General features: G+C 38.3%; 1 protein-coding gene across 2 annotated transcripts in view; it reads left to right on the top strand.

Moving 5' to 3' along the window:
* LOC115226191 (serine/threonine-protein phosphatase 6 regulatory ankyrin repeat subunit B-like) overlaps window positions 1–19,562 on the top strand; it is a 24,954-nt gene extending 5,392 nt beyond the window's left edge. Inside the window, exons 2-11 of one of the 2 annotated variants that reach the window (XM_029797201.2) lie at window positions 843–945; window positions 2,357–2,508; window positions 4,176–4,332; window positions 6,386–6,966; window positions 8,995–9,031; window positions 10,020–10,229; window positions 11,449–11,624; window positions 12,983–13,125; window positions 16,358–16,429; window positions 19,080–19,562. In XM_029797201.2, coding sequence (XP_029653061.1) covers window positions 862–945; window positions 2,357–2,508; window positions 4,176–4,332; window positions 6,386–6,966; window positions 8,995–9,031; window positions 10,020–10,229; window positions 11,449–11,624; window positions 12,983–13,125; window positions 16,358–16,429; window positions 19,080–19,282 — 1,815 coding nt within the window. In that variant the 5' untranslated portion in view covers window positions 843–861 and the 3' untranslated portion in view covers window positions 19,283–19,562. Of the gene's footprint in view, window positions 1–842; window positions 946–2,356; window positions 2,509–4,175; window positions 4,333–6,385; window positions 6,967–8,994; window positions 9,032–10,019; window positions 10,230–11,448; window positions 11,625–12,982; window positions 13,126–16,357; window positions 16,430–18,484; window positions 18,613–19,079 lie in introns of those variants that run through there. The other variant, XM_036514946.1, reaches the window with a different exon arrangement.
* The last annotated feature ends 1,433 nt before the right edge of the window (window positions 19,563–20,995 follow it).

The following is a 20,995-nucleotide window of genomic DNA, read 5'->3' as shown; positions in this document are numbered from 1 at the left end:
CCACTTGCATGTTAATTTCACGAGCAGGCTGTTCCGTTGATCAGATAAACTGGAACCCTCGTCGTCGCAACCGACGGAGTTCCGCCATATGAATGTGTGGGTGCGTGTGTAAACAGTTGTAGAGAAAGTGAGGGTACAGCAACGAGGAGAAAGAAAAGAAAAGAAGCAAAATACGAGGTCAGGAAATATACTAAATATTTTAATTCAACTGTAAGTACTCACAAATTCACTGATGGAAATTGTATGTTTATATATATATATATACATTAGTAACGGAAACACAGACAATGTTACACAAATATAAATACAATAAAACAATATAAAGACAATAAAAATAATAAAAATAACAACAGGTGTCTTTCGACTGGGGACGAACTGAATTAAGCTGGCGCGTACAACATATATACACGGTACACATATTTATATATCTGTTACTCACACACTTGTGTATTCGGCATCGAGTGTTGTACATATGTGCGAACTGGATACCATTGCATTGACTTACCAGTTCCTGTTAAACTGTCCAACTCATGCCGTGTACAGTGTCTCCATCTAGCAGATCTATAAACGGATTATACTTTTTAATATTCAGGGTTTACTTGTCACCATTCATTCTGTAATAAGCAGAGTAATGTAGCTGACCAAGAGACAAAACATGGTGACTATTGTTGGTCTTATTAGTGCCAGGAAGAACATTCAGTTATAAAATACTTTAGAGAAACTGAATTTTCCAATATTTATGTTAACTTACGCAAGTTTTTGAAACAATCTCTTTTGTATATTGTTGTTTACCTCATTCTATAAGTTTTTTAGGAACTATATTAATTTCTTTCTTTTTCTAGCAAATTTCATTTAAAAGACATGGCCTTTGATAAGAATATAAGTAAAATTATGCTTAGTGACATTCAATATTTTAAAGGATTTATTCGTAAAAATTCACATAAGGTAAGTTGTTCCTTTTATTGCCTTCTCAAAGTTACTTATTTGATTGATATTTCATACAGAATATTAAATGTTCCTAAGTAACCACGTGTATTCGTCCCTGATATTTCATTTCTTTCTCCACAACTTTCTTCTAATCCTCATTATCATTAGATTTTATAAATATTTAACCCAATCATGAAGCATGTCAGAGTTGATGGAATGTGAGTGAGAGAGAAGCCTGTCATCACACACTGCAACGGAGTATTCTGGCAGGAAATATTCAGTCGTCCAAGAGATGAGGGACAGATGCAGCCAGTAGATGGATCGTGACTTTGTCATGACGTTCTCTTGCTATAAACGGTTGAAGGTTTTACGGACATCAAGGGCTACACCATTTCTTTTGCAGAAGTTGTCAAACACATGGAAATACTAATGTATCACATAGAAATCAAATCCTCACTTGATCTGGCTTTATAGTATTGTACTTCTTCTAATCATTGAAGACTGGAGGCACATGGCCTAGTTGTTAGAGCAGCGGACTCGCGGTCGAGGGATCGCGCCTTCGAATCTCAGACCGGGCGATGTGTGTGTTTATGAGGAAAACACCTAAGCTCCACGAGGCTCCGACAGAAGGTAATGGCGAAACTTCAACTGACTCTTTCGCCACAACTTTCTCTCAATCTTTCCTCCGGCATCTTGCAGCTCACCTGCGACGGACCGGCGTCCCGTCCAGGTGGGGAACCTATACGCCAATAAAACCGGGAAACCGGCCCTTATGAGCCAGGCATGGCTCGAGAAGGAACAAACAAACAACAAATCATGGAAGAGATAAAAATACCGAAAGGAATAAAGCTGATGGTTGTTTATGATTTTTTCTTAACCATTGAAATATTGGACTTTAGAATAATAGGCTGGTAGTCAGCAGATGAGACACTGTCTACCATCAAATGGTAGAGTTCGATGATTCTCCTAAATATTCTTCTGTCCACCTCTTTACTAAACTATCAATCGTTAATACCAACAAAGGCTTTCCGTAATTTTCAATAATTTTTAGTTAACTTTTTTTAAGATATTTTCTTCAAATATTGTGACTTTATTTCTAGCGAACACTTGTGTGAGTGTGTGAGAGAGAGAAAGAGAGTGTGTGTATGTTTGCGTTTGTGTGTGTGTGTGTGTAGTCATCCCACGCGTCTAGATCAACAATAACTTCAAACAAGCGAAACCATGAAGACTACTGTAACTTATGTCGGCATGAGAAGCAGAAGCAAAATGATGACTATGATGATGATGATGATGATGTGTGTATCTTTCTTGCCCGTTTTTTTTTCTCTTTGAAATCCCTTTTTTTCTCACCCAAACATCTTCCTTGTTCTCTCTTCTCCTCTCTTTCTCCTTTAATATATTTCATACGGTTTCACTTTCTTCCCTTCAGATCAACGAAACAAATTCATGGGGTCTGACATATCTGATGGCTGCTTGTCAAGCGGGAAACATAGATTTGATAAATTCCTTAATAGAAGCCGGGTCTGATTTAGACATGAAGGACAGAGATGATTGTACAGCATTTCATTATGCTGTGAGTGGGTAAGTTCAGAATTAGCCAGAATCTATAAATCTGTTTTGTTTACTTCCAATTCCAGGCAGGTTAAATGTCCAAAGATGCCCCCGAGTAGTGCCAGTGTGACACGACTACAGGAGCACTCCGTCGGTTACGACGACGAGGGTCCCAGCTGATATGATCAACGGAACAGTTTGGTAGTGAAATTAATGTGCAAGTGGCTGAGTACTCCACAGACACGTGTTCCCTTAACGTAGTTCTCGAGGAGATTCAGCATGACACAGAGTGTGACAAGGCTGACCCCTTGAAACACAGGTACTATTCATTTTTGCCAGTTACGTGAAATAAACTGTCTTGCTCTAGGACACACACACACGTAGCTTAGTATTTCGGGCATTCCGCTCACAATCGTATGGTGATGAGTTCAATTCCCGTAAGGTCGTGAGTTCAATTCACGTTGCTCCAGTCCACTCAGCTGGCAAAGATGAGTAGCAATCACATTTCAAAGGGCCAACCTTGTAACACTCTGTGTCACACTGAATCTCCCTGAGAATTACGTTAAGGGTACACGTGTCTGTGGAGTGCTCAGCCACTTGCACGTTAATTTCACGAGCAGCAGGCTGTTCCTTTGAATGGATCAATTGGAACCCTCGTCGTCATAACCGAAGAATACGACAGCAACATGATAGTAAGAAACAGCAACATCTTTTTTCTCACATTCTCCATGAATTCTCTTCATTATGGAATCATAAAATCCTTTTTTGGTGACCTGTAGTCAAAACAGATTATTTTTGTTTTGGAGATAATCTTTGAGACCCAACAGTTCTTAAGACTGACCCACTGCGATTCAATATCTTCTATTAATATTGATTATGGAGAGATGAATACATTTTTCTCCTCCAGCAATGTTTATTTCAGTTCTGAAACAGGAAAAAAGGGTTTCCATAGTTTCTTATGGCAGTAATAATCTTTAAACTCCCTCCCAGAGATTATGATACCCCATACATCCATAACATACTCAACTCATTCGATGAAATATTAACTGTAATTTCAACTCCATCTCGGGTTAAAAATTCATTTGCCTTAAATTCTTGGAATCACTTTGAAATGAACTCCTTAATCACTGACCTGAACCTGTTAGCAACTCGGGGACTCTCACTGCCCCCAAATACACGTCCATTCTAGCTAACATCCTCAGTTCAAAAGTAGTTTCTCAACTATCTCTCTACTTCACTTGATATCACTTCTCATTTTGCTTCCAGTTCTGTCCCTCAGAACTTGTCTGACATCTTTGGTGCATGTGCGACTATGCCACGCGTCTCTGGTAATTTACCATTTGTTGAAGTTGTTGCTATTTTAGATTTTTTATACAGTTTCACACACACACACACACACACACACACATTCTTCTACTCTTTTATAAGCTTCAGCCCAAACGCTGTGTTCATGCTAGAGCGCCGCCAGTGTAATCCCCTTTTCCTTGGCCATTCTTATGCGATTGCCTTTTGGTGAAAGAGGGAGTTCAACATAGTTGCTCCCATTTGAGTTTTTGCTGTGATATTGATTCATCTGGGACCTTGGTTCATCCTCCATAGAACCAGCATAGTTTCCTTGTCCCGTATTCTGAACGTTCTTAGAATTCATCCAACCATTATTATTTCAATGTCTGCGATCTTTTTCTTTTTACTTTCAGCAAGCAGCATACTGTGGTGCCGCTGATAGCCTCCAAAGGGGCCAATGCAGAGAAATGCAACGCCCAGGGCAACAGTCTTCTCCATCTGGCGGTGGAGACGGGCTGTAAAGATGTGGTGAAAGCAGTATTACATGTCACTGAAAATAAGAGTGTACAGGTTAGTGTGTTTATAAATATACTCACATGTACACACAGAAACACACACACACGCACAGTATGTTTGTTCCTTCTCAAGCCATGCATGGCTCGTAAGGGCCGGTTTCTCGGTTTCCTTGGCGTATAGGTTCCCCACCGGGACGGGACGCCGGTCCGTCGCAGGTGAGCCACAAGATGCAGGAGGAACGATTGAGAGAAAGTTGTGGCAAAAGAGTCAGCAGAAGTTCGCCATTACCTTCTGCCGGAGCCGCTTGGAGCTTAGGTGTTTTGCTCATGAATACACACGTTGTCCGGTCTGAGATTCGAACCGGTGATCCCTCAACCGCGAGTCCACTTCTCTAACCACTAGACCATGTGCTTACACACACACACACACACACACACACACACACACACACACACACACACACACGCACATACACACACACACATTAATCGCTATACTATATAATACTGTAGATTTATATCCCCGCGTTTTGCCAATTAGTTCTCCACACAAATTTAGACAAAGCTGATTACTTAATCTGGGAATCTTCAGAAGGGGTTGTTATAAAATGTATGATGACGACTCCCTTTAGATGGAGGTCAGCAACTGTCACATCCGGTTTATAGGGTTAGTATGGGTGCAGGGTGGGTGGTGATGTTTGGCAGAAGGGATGAGGTTAGGCTGCTAGTTCTGAGTTCATCTGCGGATAGACAGGTGGCGCGTGTAAAGATGGGTGCCGTCACCACTGCGCTGATCCCTTAGGCTGGGATTGGGGAAGTTCTATTCTTTTCAAACATAATACAATCTGTAGGTCCCAATTCAATATTATCATCTTTCACGTGGACATGAAAGAAAAACTTAACTTTTACAGTTTAGAAAGATGTCAGGGTCAAAACAATTCATGTATATCGTTTGATTCACTGCTAAATGGAGCCTGAACCTCTTCTTACTATTGAAGCATGACTTGCCCCTCTCCAGGACACCCCAGTTAATGTTCTAATCCAGGGAACATTTCATTAAAGACTATATACGCCTAGACAAAGGCGGCGAGCTGGCAGACACGTTAGCGCGCCGGGCGAAATGCTTAGCGGTATTTCGTCTGCCGCTACGTTCTGAGTTCAAATTCCGCCGAGATCAGCTTTGCCTTTTATCCTTTCAGTGTCGATTAAGTAAGTACCAGTTATGCACTGGGGTCGATATAATTGACTTAATCCATTTGTCTGTCCTTGTTTGTCCCCTCTGTGTTTATCCCCTTATGGGCAATAAAGAAATATATATATACCCCTAGACAAGATATTTCACTTGTATTCAATATGAAAGAAGGGTTTGCGGTTGTTCAATTTGGTGCTGAAAAGATCTTCTATCATACCCGCAGATTTCTGCGCGTTTTTACGCCACTGGGGTTTTGACGTCACCTCCTTCTTATATATGACATCCTCAATGTTGGATTGGCCTTCGAGGTGATGTGTCGTGTTGCCTCTGGACGTGAACACTGCTTCTGATGCAGGTGTGATCTTACATACTATCTCATTCATACCTAGTGTATATATATATATAGATCGTCAGCCACTACACACACATTTTTTGCTCTTCTTGTTTCTCTCCTTGTTTTTTCTGTGTCCCTTTCTGTAGAAGAGCGTAGGCACGAAACGTAAAATGCTTTTTCTATTCCTGAGCGTTATACTAATACATCTGTTTGTTTTGTACACCACCTGTCTTCGTCTTTTGTTTTTTTCGTAAACTCTCCCTATATATATATATATATATATATATACATATATATATAGATATATATAGATATATATATATATATATATATATATATATAATATATATATATATATATATATATATATATATGTATACATACATACACACATAAATATATATATATATATATATATATATATATATATATATAAATTTACACACACACACACACATATATATATATAGGAAATATTTACATATTTCATGTGATGTTTAGAGGGACCTTTCTCTTTCTGTGTTTTTAATTCTTGTATCTTCTTTTCTAGACGATATTTTTAATATTTTTATTGCTTTTCAGATCAATAAACAAAACGTGAACGGTGACACACCTCTACTTCTGGCTTGTCACAGGGGTAACACAGAAGTCATTCAACAACTTCTCTTGTATAAACCTGATGTTAATCTGGAGAATAAACATAATAACACGCCGCTACACTGGGCCTGCAGTTGGGGATTTAAAGACATTGTTGAACAACTCTTGCTGTTTGGTGCCGACGTCAATAAGAAAGATATATATCACTACACACCTCTACACTGGGCCTGTGATAGTGGACATCTTGAAGTTGTTCAACAGCTCCTATGGTCGAGCAAGTGCTGTTCAAAAACTTCCTTAACTAAAGCTGATGTCAATGCTGTGGATTCAGACGCTGTTACAGCTCTACATGTGGCCTGTGGACTTGGATACGAAAATATTATTAAAGAACTTCAAATACCTGAACTTAAAGTCAATGCGAAAGATATTAAATATGGTAACACACCTTTACACTGGGCCTGTCGCAGTGGACACAAACAAGCTGTTCAACAACTTCTGAAATCTAATCCTGATGTTAATCTAAGGAATATAGAGGGCAACACACCTCTACACCTGGCAGTTCTAAAGTAGGTTCCCTTGAATCTGGATTATCCAAATCTCTTTTATGTTTTCAAAGTTTTTCATTGATTCACTTTTGTCATTCTCCCACCGTGGCTCGTCCGCCGACTTCTCTCTTTCACACTGCAATGACACTGTAATCTACTTCGTTAATTAATCATTACCATATATGCTGTTGTAGGTATCTGACTAGATTCTTTACCTTATTTCATCCTCCGTTATCTCGATGTTACAGGTTCAAGTCCTGTCTGTTTTCATTTCACTCCATCGAAACCCCCCCTCTTCCCCTCCCCCTCTTTCTCTTTCTCTCTCTCCCCCTCTCTCCCTCTTTTACTGTCCTTCTTTCCTCTGACCCTGGACTAAATACAGGATCGTCTCATTCCAATATTTAGGTTTGTTTCTTTAGGATGACAGTTCAAATCCTACCAGAGAATTTATTGTCACCCTAGGGTCGATACAATGTATTCCAGTAATATCTAGGGTTTCAGTTTGATTAACTATTCCCCCTCTCTCCTGTTCTTATGTCTTAATAGTGTTGAACAAAATACCTTGCAGTATCTGAGGCCCTTTATATTCTGGGTTCAAATCCTGCTGACGTCAACTTGTCCTTTCATTCTTGCGAAGTTGATGAAAAGGCAATACCAGTTACGCTCTGAAGTCCATACAATAACTGTACCCTCTTCTCCACCCCTAGATTTCAGACCTTGTACCTATGTAATAGTTGATCATTTGATCATTGTACTGTAAATATGTATTTACTCAGGTGTATATATATATATACATATACATACATACATACGTACACACACACACACACACACACACACACACATATATATATATATCAAGCTAAGGTTATAGAACAAACAAATGCAAGGTCATCCACATAGCATTTCATAACACGAACATTTAAACATCACGGAATGTATATTCTATGATTAAATGTTCGAGTTATGAAATGTTATCTGGATGACCTTGCATTTGTTTGTTCAATAACCTTAGCTTGATATATTTCTCTCTTTCAATTGAGCACTTCTATAGTAATCATATTAAACACTTTGTTCCTGATAGGAAACAATCACTGTATTATTGATATATATATATATATATATATATAATAAATCTCTGAACGAGGTATAAACAATAACTGCACGACAATGTGAGGTATATTTGCCATCTCAATATGGCTAACCACCAAGGGTGGGTGTTACTGCAGCCTGTAGCCCCAGGAGAATATCTCCTCCAGCTGGCTATAGGCACACTCTCTGTGCCCTATCGGTATTTGCAAAGGGAGGTCATCGTTCCCTCGTCAACCTAAGTGATACGCACGGACTGCAGTTTCTGGGTCTTCACCCGTCATCAGCGTACGACAATCACCGGTTTATATATGTAAGGCGGCGAGCTGGCAGAAACGTTAGCACGCCGGGCGAAATGCTTAGCGGTATTTCGTCTGCGTTACGTTCTGAGTTCAAATTCCGCGATGTTGCCTTTGCCTTTCATCCTTTCGGGGTCGATAAATTAAGTACCAGTTACGCACTGGGGTCAATGGAATCGACTTAATACCTATGTCTGTCCTTGTTTGTCCCCTCTGTGTTTAGCCCCTTGTGGGTAATAAAGAAATAGGTTTATATATGTATACCGTTGTTCAATTGTGGAGAGTATATTAACTGGATATGTATGTATGTATGCATGCATGTATGTATGTGTGTATGTGTGTATGTATGTATGGATGTATGTATGTATGTATGTATGTATGTATTAATGTATGTATGTATGTATGTATTAATGTATGTATGTATGTATGTATGTATGTATTAATGTATGTATGTATGTATGTATGTATGTATGTATGTATGTATTAATGTATGTATGTATGTATGTATGTATGTATGTATGTATGTATGTATTAATGTATGTATGTATGCGTTTGTATATATATATATATATAATTATTGATGCATTAGGCTTTAGTGATCTAATTACTTTTGTTTCCATTAATTAATGTCCCAGTAATTTGCAATTTCTATAACTTTCAGACAACACTACGATGTGGTGGCTTTGATGCTGGCCCAGGTTAGTCCACATATACATATTATATGCACTATGTAGTATACATTAGTGTTCTAACGTTGAATACTAATAAACCCGGCTGTTTTATGAAACCCTTGTTAATACAGCAACATCAGGAGGCGCAATGGCCCAGTGGTTAGGGCAGCGGACTCGCGGTCGGAGGATCGCGGTTTCGATTCCCAGACCGGTCGTTGTGTGTGTTTATTGAGCGAAAACACCTAAAGCTCCACGAGGCTCCGGCAGGGGGTGGTGGTGATCCCTGCTGTACTCTTTCACCACTCTTGCTCCCACTCTTTCTTCTATTGGCCTGCTCGCTTAGCCAGCGGGGTGGCGTCATTCGAAGGCTAAAACAATGCGAACACATTGTGACCAGCGGTGTGTAACAACATCTGATGGTCTGGGGTGGTGGCGACCCCTCCTGTACTCTTTCGCTCCAACTTTCTCTCACTCTTTCTTCCTGTTTGCTGTCCTCGACCTCCTACGCAACCGCTGAGCCTGGATGCGCGTTCATCCATCCGTCGATGCTCTCGGTGTCGGGGGTTGACCTGCTTTCTCTTTTGCGGGTCTTACGAAAAGCAAAGGACCACGTTTCGGACTTCTCCCATCTTGCGAGCTCTGGGACGAAGACCGTTCGCTCAACAGCAACATCAAAAGAATTCGTTAGAAATTATAATTCTTCTTTACTAGACTTAATCTGCTAATCCTGTGTTCAGTCTATTTCAACTCACCTAAAGCTTATTATTGCGAGGGATAAAAGCAGATTAGGCTGAACCAATCTGTTCATGACATCTTAATAGATTTATCATGTCTCTAACACACACCCATAGCAAGTTATAGAGGGACAATATGGAAGGACAACTTCACTGACAAACATCAAATGTACACGATCAGTTTAATCAAGTCCCCAGTAGAAGACACAAACGATACCTTGATATCTACCCCGATTTTTATGCAACTTTTCATTCTTTGTTTTTTTTTTATTTCTATAAAGAGTCAAGTGGAATTGGATATCAAGAACTGCAACAAAATGACACCCTTGCTTCTAGCTGTCTCCGAGGGTCACCTCGGAATGACCCACAAGCTAGTGTTACATAAAGCTGATATAAAGGCGGTTGATGCAGATAATAATAACTGCCTACACCTTGCTGTGAAGAAAGGGGTATTTCATTCTGAGGACGAGACCGTAGAGATTTTAGATAAGGTAAGTCTTAAACTCGTTTATAAATATATGAGAGAGAGACAAACAGACAGACAGACATTGCTTGTCATGTCTCTATTCACATCCATCTCTCTCTCATCTCTTTTTCCCTTCCCCCGCTATTCTCTCTCTCCTCTCTCCCTCCCTTTAACCTCACCATCAGAACATCACCCCTCTGCTAAGATTATTACTTTACCCCCACCTCCTGTCATGGACGCTTCTCTCTCCCCTTTTTTTCTCTCTCTCTCCTTTTCTTTCTCCCCCTTCTGTCTCACTCTCCACCTTATCCTCCTTTTCTCTCTCATTGTTCTTTCTCTTCTCTTTCCCTTCAACTAATCACTTGAAAGCGTTACAATTACATTCCCTCTACCTCATGTCATGGACGCTTACCTCTCACTCTTTTTCTATTTCTCCTTTTTTTCGCTCTGTCCCTCCTTTTTCTCTACCTCCTCCTTTTCTCTCTCTCTCTCTCTCCTTTTTCTTTCTCACTCATTTCTTTCTCCCTCTTCTCCCTCCTCTCCCTCAAATCACGTGAAAGCATATTGTGCTTTATGATAGTGATACTTGTTCCGCTATATTTCTTATGGTTTGATTTTGATTTTGATTATGTTTTGATGCTTTGATTTTGTTTCATATTGTTTTTTATCGAATATTTTGTGATATTTGTGACTGACAAATAGATATTTATTCATTAAATACGTGTAAAGTTGGTGTTAATACGTTTTGTTCTGTTCAATATAATAGCCATATATTTAAAGTTTTGGTTTTTTTTTCAGACAAGAAAATAAATTCCGAATGTAGTAAAGCTGTAGGAACAGCAAAGAAAGATTGGTTATTTGCCCTTATAAGATGGAACACATTTGCCAGCAGGTGGCAGGGTAAAACACCCAATCTTTCTTTGTAATTGTTAGAGCTTTACTGCATTCGAAATTTACTTTCTTGTGTGTAGAATACCAAATACGTTCGACATTTCTACAGTTTGTTTATAAAATATTGTCGTATTTAAAATATTGTTTTACTGTAGAAAACAGAGTAAGAACAAATGGAAATGACAAATAGACTTAACTTGATGTGATGTAGGAACTCAATACTGTGTAATGAGTTTAATCACTGGATGTGCAAAGTATGTGTAGATGGAGGCGAATTGTTGTGTAATTTGGGGCATCAATGATGTGTATTTGAGTAACATTGTACTCATCGTTTTATATTTCATCATTTGTAGTTCTACAATATGCTTAATTTGAGCAAAAAAGAGAGGCGATCTGGCACAATCGTTGCTATGTATCTAGCCTATTCTGGAGGACACTTTCACCATAAAAACAAAGGTGATGAGACCCCACTGGATCTCATCGAAAATCCAGTTTTAAAGCAGAAAATGAAAACGCTTTTACCATCGCTGTAAGTATTCTCTGACATTGAAAAGATAAACTGGTTCATTTTTATTTTGTATATAATTATGTTTTTATGTTTGTTTTGTTTAGGTTTAGTTCTATCAGTACGTTATACTGTGGCTAGCATCTTGACCAAAGGCCATCCAGCAACAGTAAGAAGAACAATTAACAGAAAATGCTGTTGTTAGGGGATCGAAGGACATCTATTTTCATTAACATGATTGGCTGTGTTGATAGCTATATACCTCACTGACTCCCTCATCTACGTCTCTCAAATCCTTATTTTAAAGTTCTGGGACCACCAGGAATATGTAGTACTTAATAATGAAACGAATAAACACATTTTGAAATTGTTACTTGGAAGTAACTAGAATTTATCTGTCTACCGACATTTTTTCTGTGTCTCCTCTGTCCAAATCAGTCACTTTCACATGGACAAGTGGACAAATTGTGAGATGTAGAGCAATGATTTCTTCAGATACACCAAGAACAGCTACATCATCCATGGCAGATAGCAGAGCTTTCTTTTTTAAACCTGGATTCAGCCATAACTAGAGACAGGTTTGGAAGCAGTGTTTTCTGATATGATCCTTCATTGTGTGATCCGGTAAAGATTTTTGCTTTAATATATGTCATTTCGATGCTCAATTCAGAGATCATTTATCGAATATCTGCAATTTCCTTATGGGTGGGTTGTTTTGTTTGACAGTACTAGTTGGAAAAGACACACAGGTCAGGCAATAAAAGGACCACTTTGGTAGTTGGACCATTTCCTATATTCCATCCATCATAGAACCATTGTGTACCTTTTGTTGGACTGGGACCATCAGGCGGTTCGTGGTACATTTAAGGCAGATCAAAGCATGACATTTATTGCATTCAACACATCAATTCTCAAAAGATTTCTCTGGTTTTGTACATATATGTCAGACATGATTCTCAGGGTATTATTCTGTTTTATAACTGTGACTTATTTTGTTACATACTGTTCGTATCCTGACTGTCCATCCATGCAATTCAAAATTAAATGTCTAAATATAGAGAACTTGTTAAACAGGTTAAGTTTTGTTCAGAAGAAATTAGCTCTCTACTAGAATGGAAAATATTTCTGGAATGTATGGAGCAATTTTTGTGATGTCCCAGAGTCAAGACACATATTTAACATGTATGTGAATGCTACACGAATATGTGTAGCAGTCATACCACAAATCTGCATTTATGTAATTATTTAAAGAAAATATTTTTATGTACTCTTATTGGTCTTTGTAGGGTCTCATAATATTCTGTACTCTAAACATGTACTCAATGCAATACTTGTTATAAACTAATGTTATCCGTGGGATGTGTTTATGTCTTGTTCCACAGATGTCTGCTGTGTGAAGTTAACGAACCTACAGTGAAGTTCCAACCATGTGGACACACCGTTACATGCAAAGATTGCTGTTTAAAAATTCAGCGTAAAACTTGTCCAAAGTGTCAACAGATTATAGTTGAGAAAAGCGGATTCGGTAAGAATACTATTTGATGATCTGTCTGTTTATCTCATTGACTTTATGCTGTTGAATAATGTATTTCGCGTTACTATGTAGAGTCACACCTGTCATAAATGTAGCAGATTTATGATAAAAAGTTTTCCAGGTATCTTTCCTTATTGATACTTTATCAATCACCTCATTCACCAAACTTTGTCTTCATCCAAATACAAGGCTTGCCACTGTCTGCAAGATAAGACTAATGAGGGATATTGCAAGTTAAACGGTGACTAATAGACATATTAATAAAACTCCAGAGTTCTTTCAGTAAATATCAAGTTTTTACAGTGTGGAGGTACATGGCCTGGTGGTTAGAGCAGCGGACTCGCGGTTAAGGGATCGCGCGTTCGAATCTCAGACCGGGCGATGTATGTGTTTATGAGCGAAACACCTAAGCTCTACGCGGCTCCAGCAGAAGGGAATGGCGAAACTTCTGCTGGCTCTTTCGCCACAACTTTCTCTCACTCTTTCCTCCTGCATCTTGCAGCTCACCTGCCACGGACTGGCGTCCCGTCCAGGTGGGAAACCTATACGCCAAGCATACCGGGAAACCGGCCCTTATGAGCCAGGCATTGCTCGAGAAGGAACAAACAAAGTTTTTACAGTGAATTGTGGGTGACTAGAGGTGATTAGTAATTCATTATTTCACAGAGTGTAGTGGCTACTTTTAAAACAGCACCAATAACAATGAAGTCGCTAACTAATTTCCAGAACAAGATCTCTCAACTGAGGTGGGGAGCAGAATTAAGGGACTCAATAAAAAGTTTTGCGTTAAGAGGGGAAATATGGCTGCTTCTGGTGGGGAGAGCAGAGAGAGAAAGACAGATAGCGAGTGACGGAGGAGTGATAGAGAGAGGGAGAGAGAGGAGTGATATAGGGGAGAGAGAGGGAGAGAAGAGTGATAAAGAGGAGAGAGGGAGCAGTGATAAAGAGGAGTGAGAAAAGATGGGGAAGTATAAAGATGAGTGGAGTGGGGATCGGTGATGGGGTGTGGATGAGTTTAGGAGGTTGCGAAAGGAATATAATGAGTGGCAGAGGTAGAGGAGGGAAGGGATATTGTAAGGATAGGCTGTGGGGAATAGATTTAATGGGGACATATTGTGTGCAAGGGGTGGGCATAAGCCTAAAAGAGATGTCTTTATGCCATCGAGTTTACTGAGATAAACAGGGCTTACCAAGCAAATCACCAATTGTCTTGATCCTTTGCCATTTCCTCTGTAAGGCTCAGTATATAAGGATCATTTCTCACCACTTTGCGCTACGCCTTTCCCGGGTTTTCCTCGTCCTTCCACATTTAGAGATCGGCACTTCTTTATGCGGCTGTCCTCATCCACCCACATCGCATAACCATACCAGTGCAGTCCTCACTCTTGCACACATCTGCTGCCGCTTACTCTTTTACTTGTTTCAGCCTTTTGACTGCGGCCATGCTGGAGCACCAACTTTAGTCGAAGAAATCGACCTCAGGACTTATTCTTTGTAAGCCTAGTACTTATTCTATCAGCTCTTTTGCCGAACTGCTAAGTTACGGGGACGTAAACACACCAGCATCCGTTGTCAAGCAATGTTGGGAGACAAACACTGACACACAAACATACACATATATATATACATATATACGACGGGCTTCTTTCAGTTTCTGTCTACCAAATCCACTCACAAGGCTTTGGTCGGCCCGAGGCTATAGTAGAAGTCACTTGCTCAAGGTGTCACGCAGTGGGACTGAACCCGGAACGATGTGGTTCGTAAGCAAGCTACTTACCACATAGCCACTCCTATGCCTATTTTAGCAACTTTTACTAAAATTTCCTAGTAACTAGATTTTCATCCTATTGAAACTCGCCTCATTGATGTAAGGGACTTCAAGGGGTGGGAAATTTTGCTTGATATTTACATGAAATTTGATAGAGATAACCTCTATTCTTGAGTATCAGCTCTTCCGTAGACATTTCAGATATTATCACTGCAACAATGCGTGGATGAACAGTTATATGTGGTTGATGATGTTTCGTGCATGTGTACTGAAGCCTTTTAAGCCACCCGTCATCATTTTCTGCTCCTAATGTGTAGAATTATTAAGGGGGATGAATGATCTCCAAATGTCTTCAAATATTTCTAGAATCAGAGAACATTCTGGTGAACTGTGATGTGGGGCAGTTGAAATTAAAGGTTACCACCGGCAACATTTGACAAAGAGATCAGGTGTGTGTTTATCCTATATGAAGCAGCGTGCCACCTGTTTGTGGTTAGATCTTTGATGACCAACTTGGTTGACATTGGAATGAAGCAGAAAATGAGAAGAATGTTGGTTAATGAAGTCTAGAGGTGAGAGGACAATCACACATCATAGATTTGGAAAAGATATAACAAAAGAAAGGCAAAAGCAGGGTTATGAATTGGCGATGATTAAATGAGATGATCTGCATTGTTTGGATTATGAATAATGTCTTCGTAGAGATGAGGTTTAGGAAGGTCAGTTTATTTTGTGGTGGACGAAAATATTCAGCGATCAGAGACTTGGAAATAGATTGGTACTTCGAGTACGGTCAGTCAAAACCTCAACATACTGGCTGCCAGGGTTTGTTGGGATAGAATGCACATTATCTCGGGGCCTTCCTTTCGATGGTTTTACAGAGTTCTGGCATCCTTCACTGATGCAAGACCCGCGCCTATTTTTTCAACTGACTAGCACTGAACAGCAAGACCATTTTGGGATCATCATCTTTCCAACCAGGTTTTATCATTCTTTTTCAGCTACATTCAATGGCTGGTCCTTTCAATTACAATCTGTATCTTCTTCAAGATAGTGTTTGCTTACCTATGTTAGACAACAATTGGTAGCAACCACCATCTCAGTCTGGTCCTCATAAAACCCTTACAACGAACTCAATCAGGGAATTGTGTACTGCACTCCAGCCAGGGGCTGTACAGTCTTCTAGTAGTGTTTTATAACTCTCATCTTTCCCAACCTCGGCTGCATCTAAATCACCTTCATGTGGAACAGTTAATTCAACAAGATGTATCAGCTTACATTCCTCACACCATATTGTCATCTCAAGCTTCTCCCTTGTTGCTATTCAAAAGAGACATTCGCATCCGACAAGATCTGCTGCTCCCTCCCATTCTCATCGTCATTCACTTTTCACAGTATAGCAAATTATTAACAGAAATAACAAAATTATACTATAAAGAGAACTATTTATTTCAGTGACTCCAAAATCAGAGAACAAGGAAGTTCAGACACCAGCACATCCTTCAGAAAGTAAAGTACTGCCAACTAGTGAGTATAAAATAAGAGTACTTAATTCATTTCTATAAACTTTACCTTCACCTGAGTTAGTTTGTTTTGCTTGTCAGAACAGGTTCTATTCCTAATTTCCTATAGAATGGTTAGCTCTGAAATAATTCTATAATTCTATTAAAGACATTGCTGAAATTTTGTAACATATCCACTGAGTTTAGATAAACAGGTTCTATTCCTAATTTCCTATAGAATGGTTAGCTCTGAAATAATTCTATTAAAGACATTGCTGAAATTGTGTAACATATTCACTGAGTTTAGATAAACAGGTTCTATTCCTAATTTCCTATAGAATGGTTAGCTCTGAAAGAATTCTATTAAAGACATTGCTGAAATTTTGTAACATATCCACTGAGTTTAGATAAACAGGTTCTATTCCTAATTTCCTATAGAATGGTTAGCTCTGAAAGAATTCTATTAAAGACATTGCTGAAATTTTGTAACATATCCACTGAGTTTAGATAAACAGGTTATATTCCTAATTTGCTATAGAATGGTTAGCTCTGAAAGAATTCTATTAAAGACATTGCTGAAATTGTGTAACATATCCACTGAGTTTAGATAAACAGGTTCTATTCCTAATTTCCTATAGAATGGTTAGCTCTGAAAGAATTCTATTAAAGACATTGCTGAAATTTTGTAACATATCCACTGAGTTTAGATAAACAGGTTCTATTCCTAATTTCCTATAGAATGGTTAGCTCTGAAAGAATTCTATTAAAGACGTTGCTGAAATTTTGTAACATATCCACTGAGTTTAGATAAACAGGTTCTATTCCTAATTTCCTATAGAATGGTTAGCTCTGAAAGAATTCTATTAAAGACGTTGCTGAAATTTTGTAACATATCCACTGAGTTTAGATAAACAGGTTCTATTCCTAATTTCCTATAGAATGGTTAGCTCTGAAAGAATTCTATTAAAGACATTGCTGAAATTTTGTAACATATCCACTGAGTTTAGATAAACAGGTTCTATTCCTAATTTCCTATAGAATGGTTAGCTCTGAAAGAATTCTATTAAAGACGTTGCTGAAATTTTGTAAAATATCCACTGAGTTTAGATAAACAGGTTCTATTCCTAATTTCCTATAGAATGGTTAGCTCTGAAATAATTCTATTAAAGACATTGCTGAAATTTTGTAACATATCCACTGAGTTTAGATAAACAGGTTCTATTCCTAATTTCCTATAGAATGGTTAGCTCTGAAAGAATTCTATTAAAGACATTGCTGAAATTTTGTAACATATCCACTGAGTTTAGATAAACAGGTTCTATTCCTAATTTCCTATAGAATGGTTAGCTCTGAAATAATTCTATTAAAGACATTGCTGAAATTGTGTAACATATTCACTGAGTTTAGATAAACAGGTTCTATTCCTAATTTCCTATAGAATGGTTAGCTCTGAAAGAATTCTATTAAAGACATTGCTGAAATTTTGTAACATATCCACTGAGTTTAGATAAACAGGTTCTATTCCTAATTTGCTATAGAATGGTTAGCTCTGAAAGAATTCTATTAAAGACATTGCTGAAATTGTGTAACATATCCACTGAGTTTAGATAAACAGGTTCTATTCCTAATTTCCTATAGAATGGTTAGCTCTGAAAGAATTCTATTAAAGACGTTGCTGAAATTTTGTAACATATCCACTGAGTTTAGATAAATTAGTTGCCACAACAGAGTTAATATTGACTTTTGTTTGTCATTGGAGTTAAGCAGGAAATGAGAAGAATGTTGGTTAGTGAAGTTTAGAGATGAGAGAACGCCATGCCATTGGTTTGGCACATATATAAGAAAGCAAAGACAAAACTAAGAAAAGCAGTGTTATTAAGTGGTGATAATTAAATGAGATAATTCTTATATTGTAAGATTATGTAGAATATCTTACTAGAAAGAAGAGATTAAGGAAGGTTACTCTGTTTTGTTGTGATACCAATGTAGAAAGTATAAAAATGTTGACCAAAGCTATAGTGGTCACTAGTTAACCATTGATGGTACTATAAATTGCAAAACTTTTAAATATTTATTTCAGAGTGTTCAAAGTTGGAGGCGAAGTGTCTCCAAGTAAGGGTAGAGAAGTCAAAGTGTGAATGGCAGCAAGTTGGTGGGTATAAAATGACAGCACCTAATTCTCGCCTGATCTAATGATGGAGAACCTGTTCCATTCCTCATTTTCACTTGAAAGATTAGCTTTAAAGTAACTCTATTAAACATGTCGAATTTATTGAAAATTCGTAAAATAACCACCGAGGTTAACACTTGATAATACGGATAATTTGGAAATATTCAATCGATTTAATATTATCATTTGGAACAAAGAAGCAAAATATGTTGTTGCTTCGGGGTAAACAGGTGAGTTAATGACAATGTCTTTGTTTGTTTTACATTTTTATTAAGTTTATTGATAGGCTGTTGTTGTTTTTATTGTTGCCGTAGTTCTTGCTAACGCAGATATCTACTTTAATCTGGCAGACTTGAGATAAAAAGTGTTTCATGTATCTTAACCATTTTCTAATTTCTCTACTGGCAGAATTGCTTTGTTATAATTTATTACAACCTACAGAACACATCTTTTATTTTATTGTTGACGTTCTGGTAATTATTTCTTATTGTTGTATGTTTTTCAGGTAGGATTTTAGGAATTAAAAGTGTCCAGTTGGAAATTATCAAGCATGACAATCCTGGTAACACCGAAGTAAAGGGTTTCCAGACGCTCCGCAAATGGTTTACAGCCTGTGATCCTGAGAAACGCACATTGAAAACACTCAGAGATGCTCTTCTGGAAGCTGAGTGTTTTGAAGCACTCGAATGTCTACCGCAAACAGAGTGAATTTCTGTGTAGATATTGTTGTTTAGTCCCAGATCAACCAAACATAGACCTATGATCAAACGCATTCCAGCCATGACCATCCTGTATTTATCCCTAACGTAGAGGAGCCAGAAACACATTGTCCAGTGTATTCTTCTTTAAGGTGACAAGGTGTGATTAGTGGTGGATTTGGCTACTACTTCTAGTAGATCTCTCTGCCACAAAGTAATTCCTTTACTTGTTTGGCTTCCGTGTTGTTAGAGGTTAACTTTTGGAATAAAGATAAACTTTGAACTGTTCATTTGTTGTTGTTGTTGTTGTTGTATGCCTAAACACCTTCCTAAACACTTCCATTCTTATAAAGACAGTTTTAATATATTCTGGTATATTCACAGTTATCTCCCTTCATTTCTAGCTTAGAGTAGACCAGAAGTTCTCAAACTTTTTGAATCAAACGAAGCATAAAAGCGATTCAGACAATTTCCCCGTGGTAACCACCTCACTTCTGTGTGGAACAGCAACTTTTGAAAGTCTTCGTCGTTTTCAAAGCAAAGCTGTTGAAACAGGCGAGAGTTCAGAGCATGAGATTTGATTTTATTCGTGGCAGTGATGGCCGTGCTTAGGAAACCGTGAAGACGACCACTGAGGTTTCGTGCAAAAAGACGTCGGTGAATCACGCATTGCATCGTGAATATATCAGGTAGACTGACTTTGAGATCACTGATGAAGCCGTGATGAGAGCCAGTCATCGATGGTGCACCATCAGTTGCAAAGGCTACAATATTATTCAGTAGGATGTCCTTTTTGTCAATAAAGCTCTTGACCACATTGAAAATGGATTCACTCTTGGCATTTGTTTCCAGTAGTCTGGCAAAGAGCAGTTCTTGGTATAAACTTTGCTTTCACAAAACGAACATTTGTCTGTGCCCATATATATATATACATATATATATATATATGTATGGATGTATGTATGTATATAAATATGTATGTATGTATGTATATAAGCACACACATATACATATGAGTGTGTATTTGTGTTTACAAATGCCACAACCAAATTTTGATAATTCTATATAAGTCACATCACACTAGAATATTGTTTCAATAACAACTGGTATCCCTAAAGTTGCAAAATACTGATGAAAGCCGGCCCTGTTAAGTGGAGGAAAGAAAACTAGACAAGTTTTCATACTTGCATGGACAGACGGAAGATAACAGCCCCTCCCAAGGCTTCCTTTTTCTCTACCTCTCCCCACCCCACTACCGTCCCTTAAACACTTCTCAATTTCTATGCAACATTTTATCAAATCTACTCGTTGTCTTCTTGGGTTTCTAATCCTCTTTTAGTCAAACACTTTCAAACCTTAATTCAGTTCAATTAAAAAGCATGGGTAAGCAATGCATTGTAAGTTACACTATAATTTGGGAATAATTTATCTGCGCGCAGGGTTTGCATCGCTCCTCCGATATCTTTTGCTTTTTCGTCGCTGCCGAACTATTCTTCAAAACTATCCGAAGCTTCTCTACTCTATGGCACACCCTCTCTAACTCAATGACCTTAACTCATTTTTCTGTAAGGAGTATGCCAACACAACCTACCCTATCACGGTTACCACCCCATGTGCGATTTTCTTCATTTGTTTCTGGCAATGAAGAAATATTTTTCCTATTGTCATCTTGTTAGGGAGACAGCTGCCGAAATATTTAACCAGGAATAATACCCTACACTTA

This window comes from Octopus sinensis, linkage group LG29, assembly GCF_006345805.1.
Source record: "Octopus sinensis linkage group LG29, ASM634580v1, whole genome shotgun sequence".
NCBI classification, from domain to species: domain Eukaryota; kingdom Metazoa; phylum Mollusca; class Cephalopoda; order Octopoda; family Octopodidae; genus Octopus; species Octopus sinensis.
The sequence above is the reverse complement of the archived record's forward strand: the minus strand, read 5'-3'. Positions and strand labels throughout refer to the sequence as shown.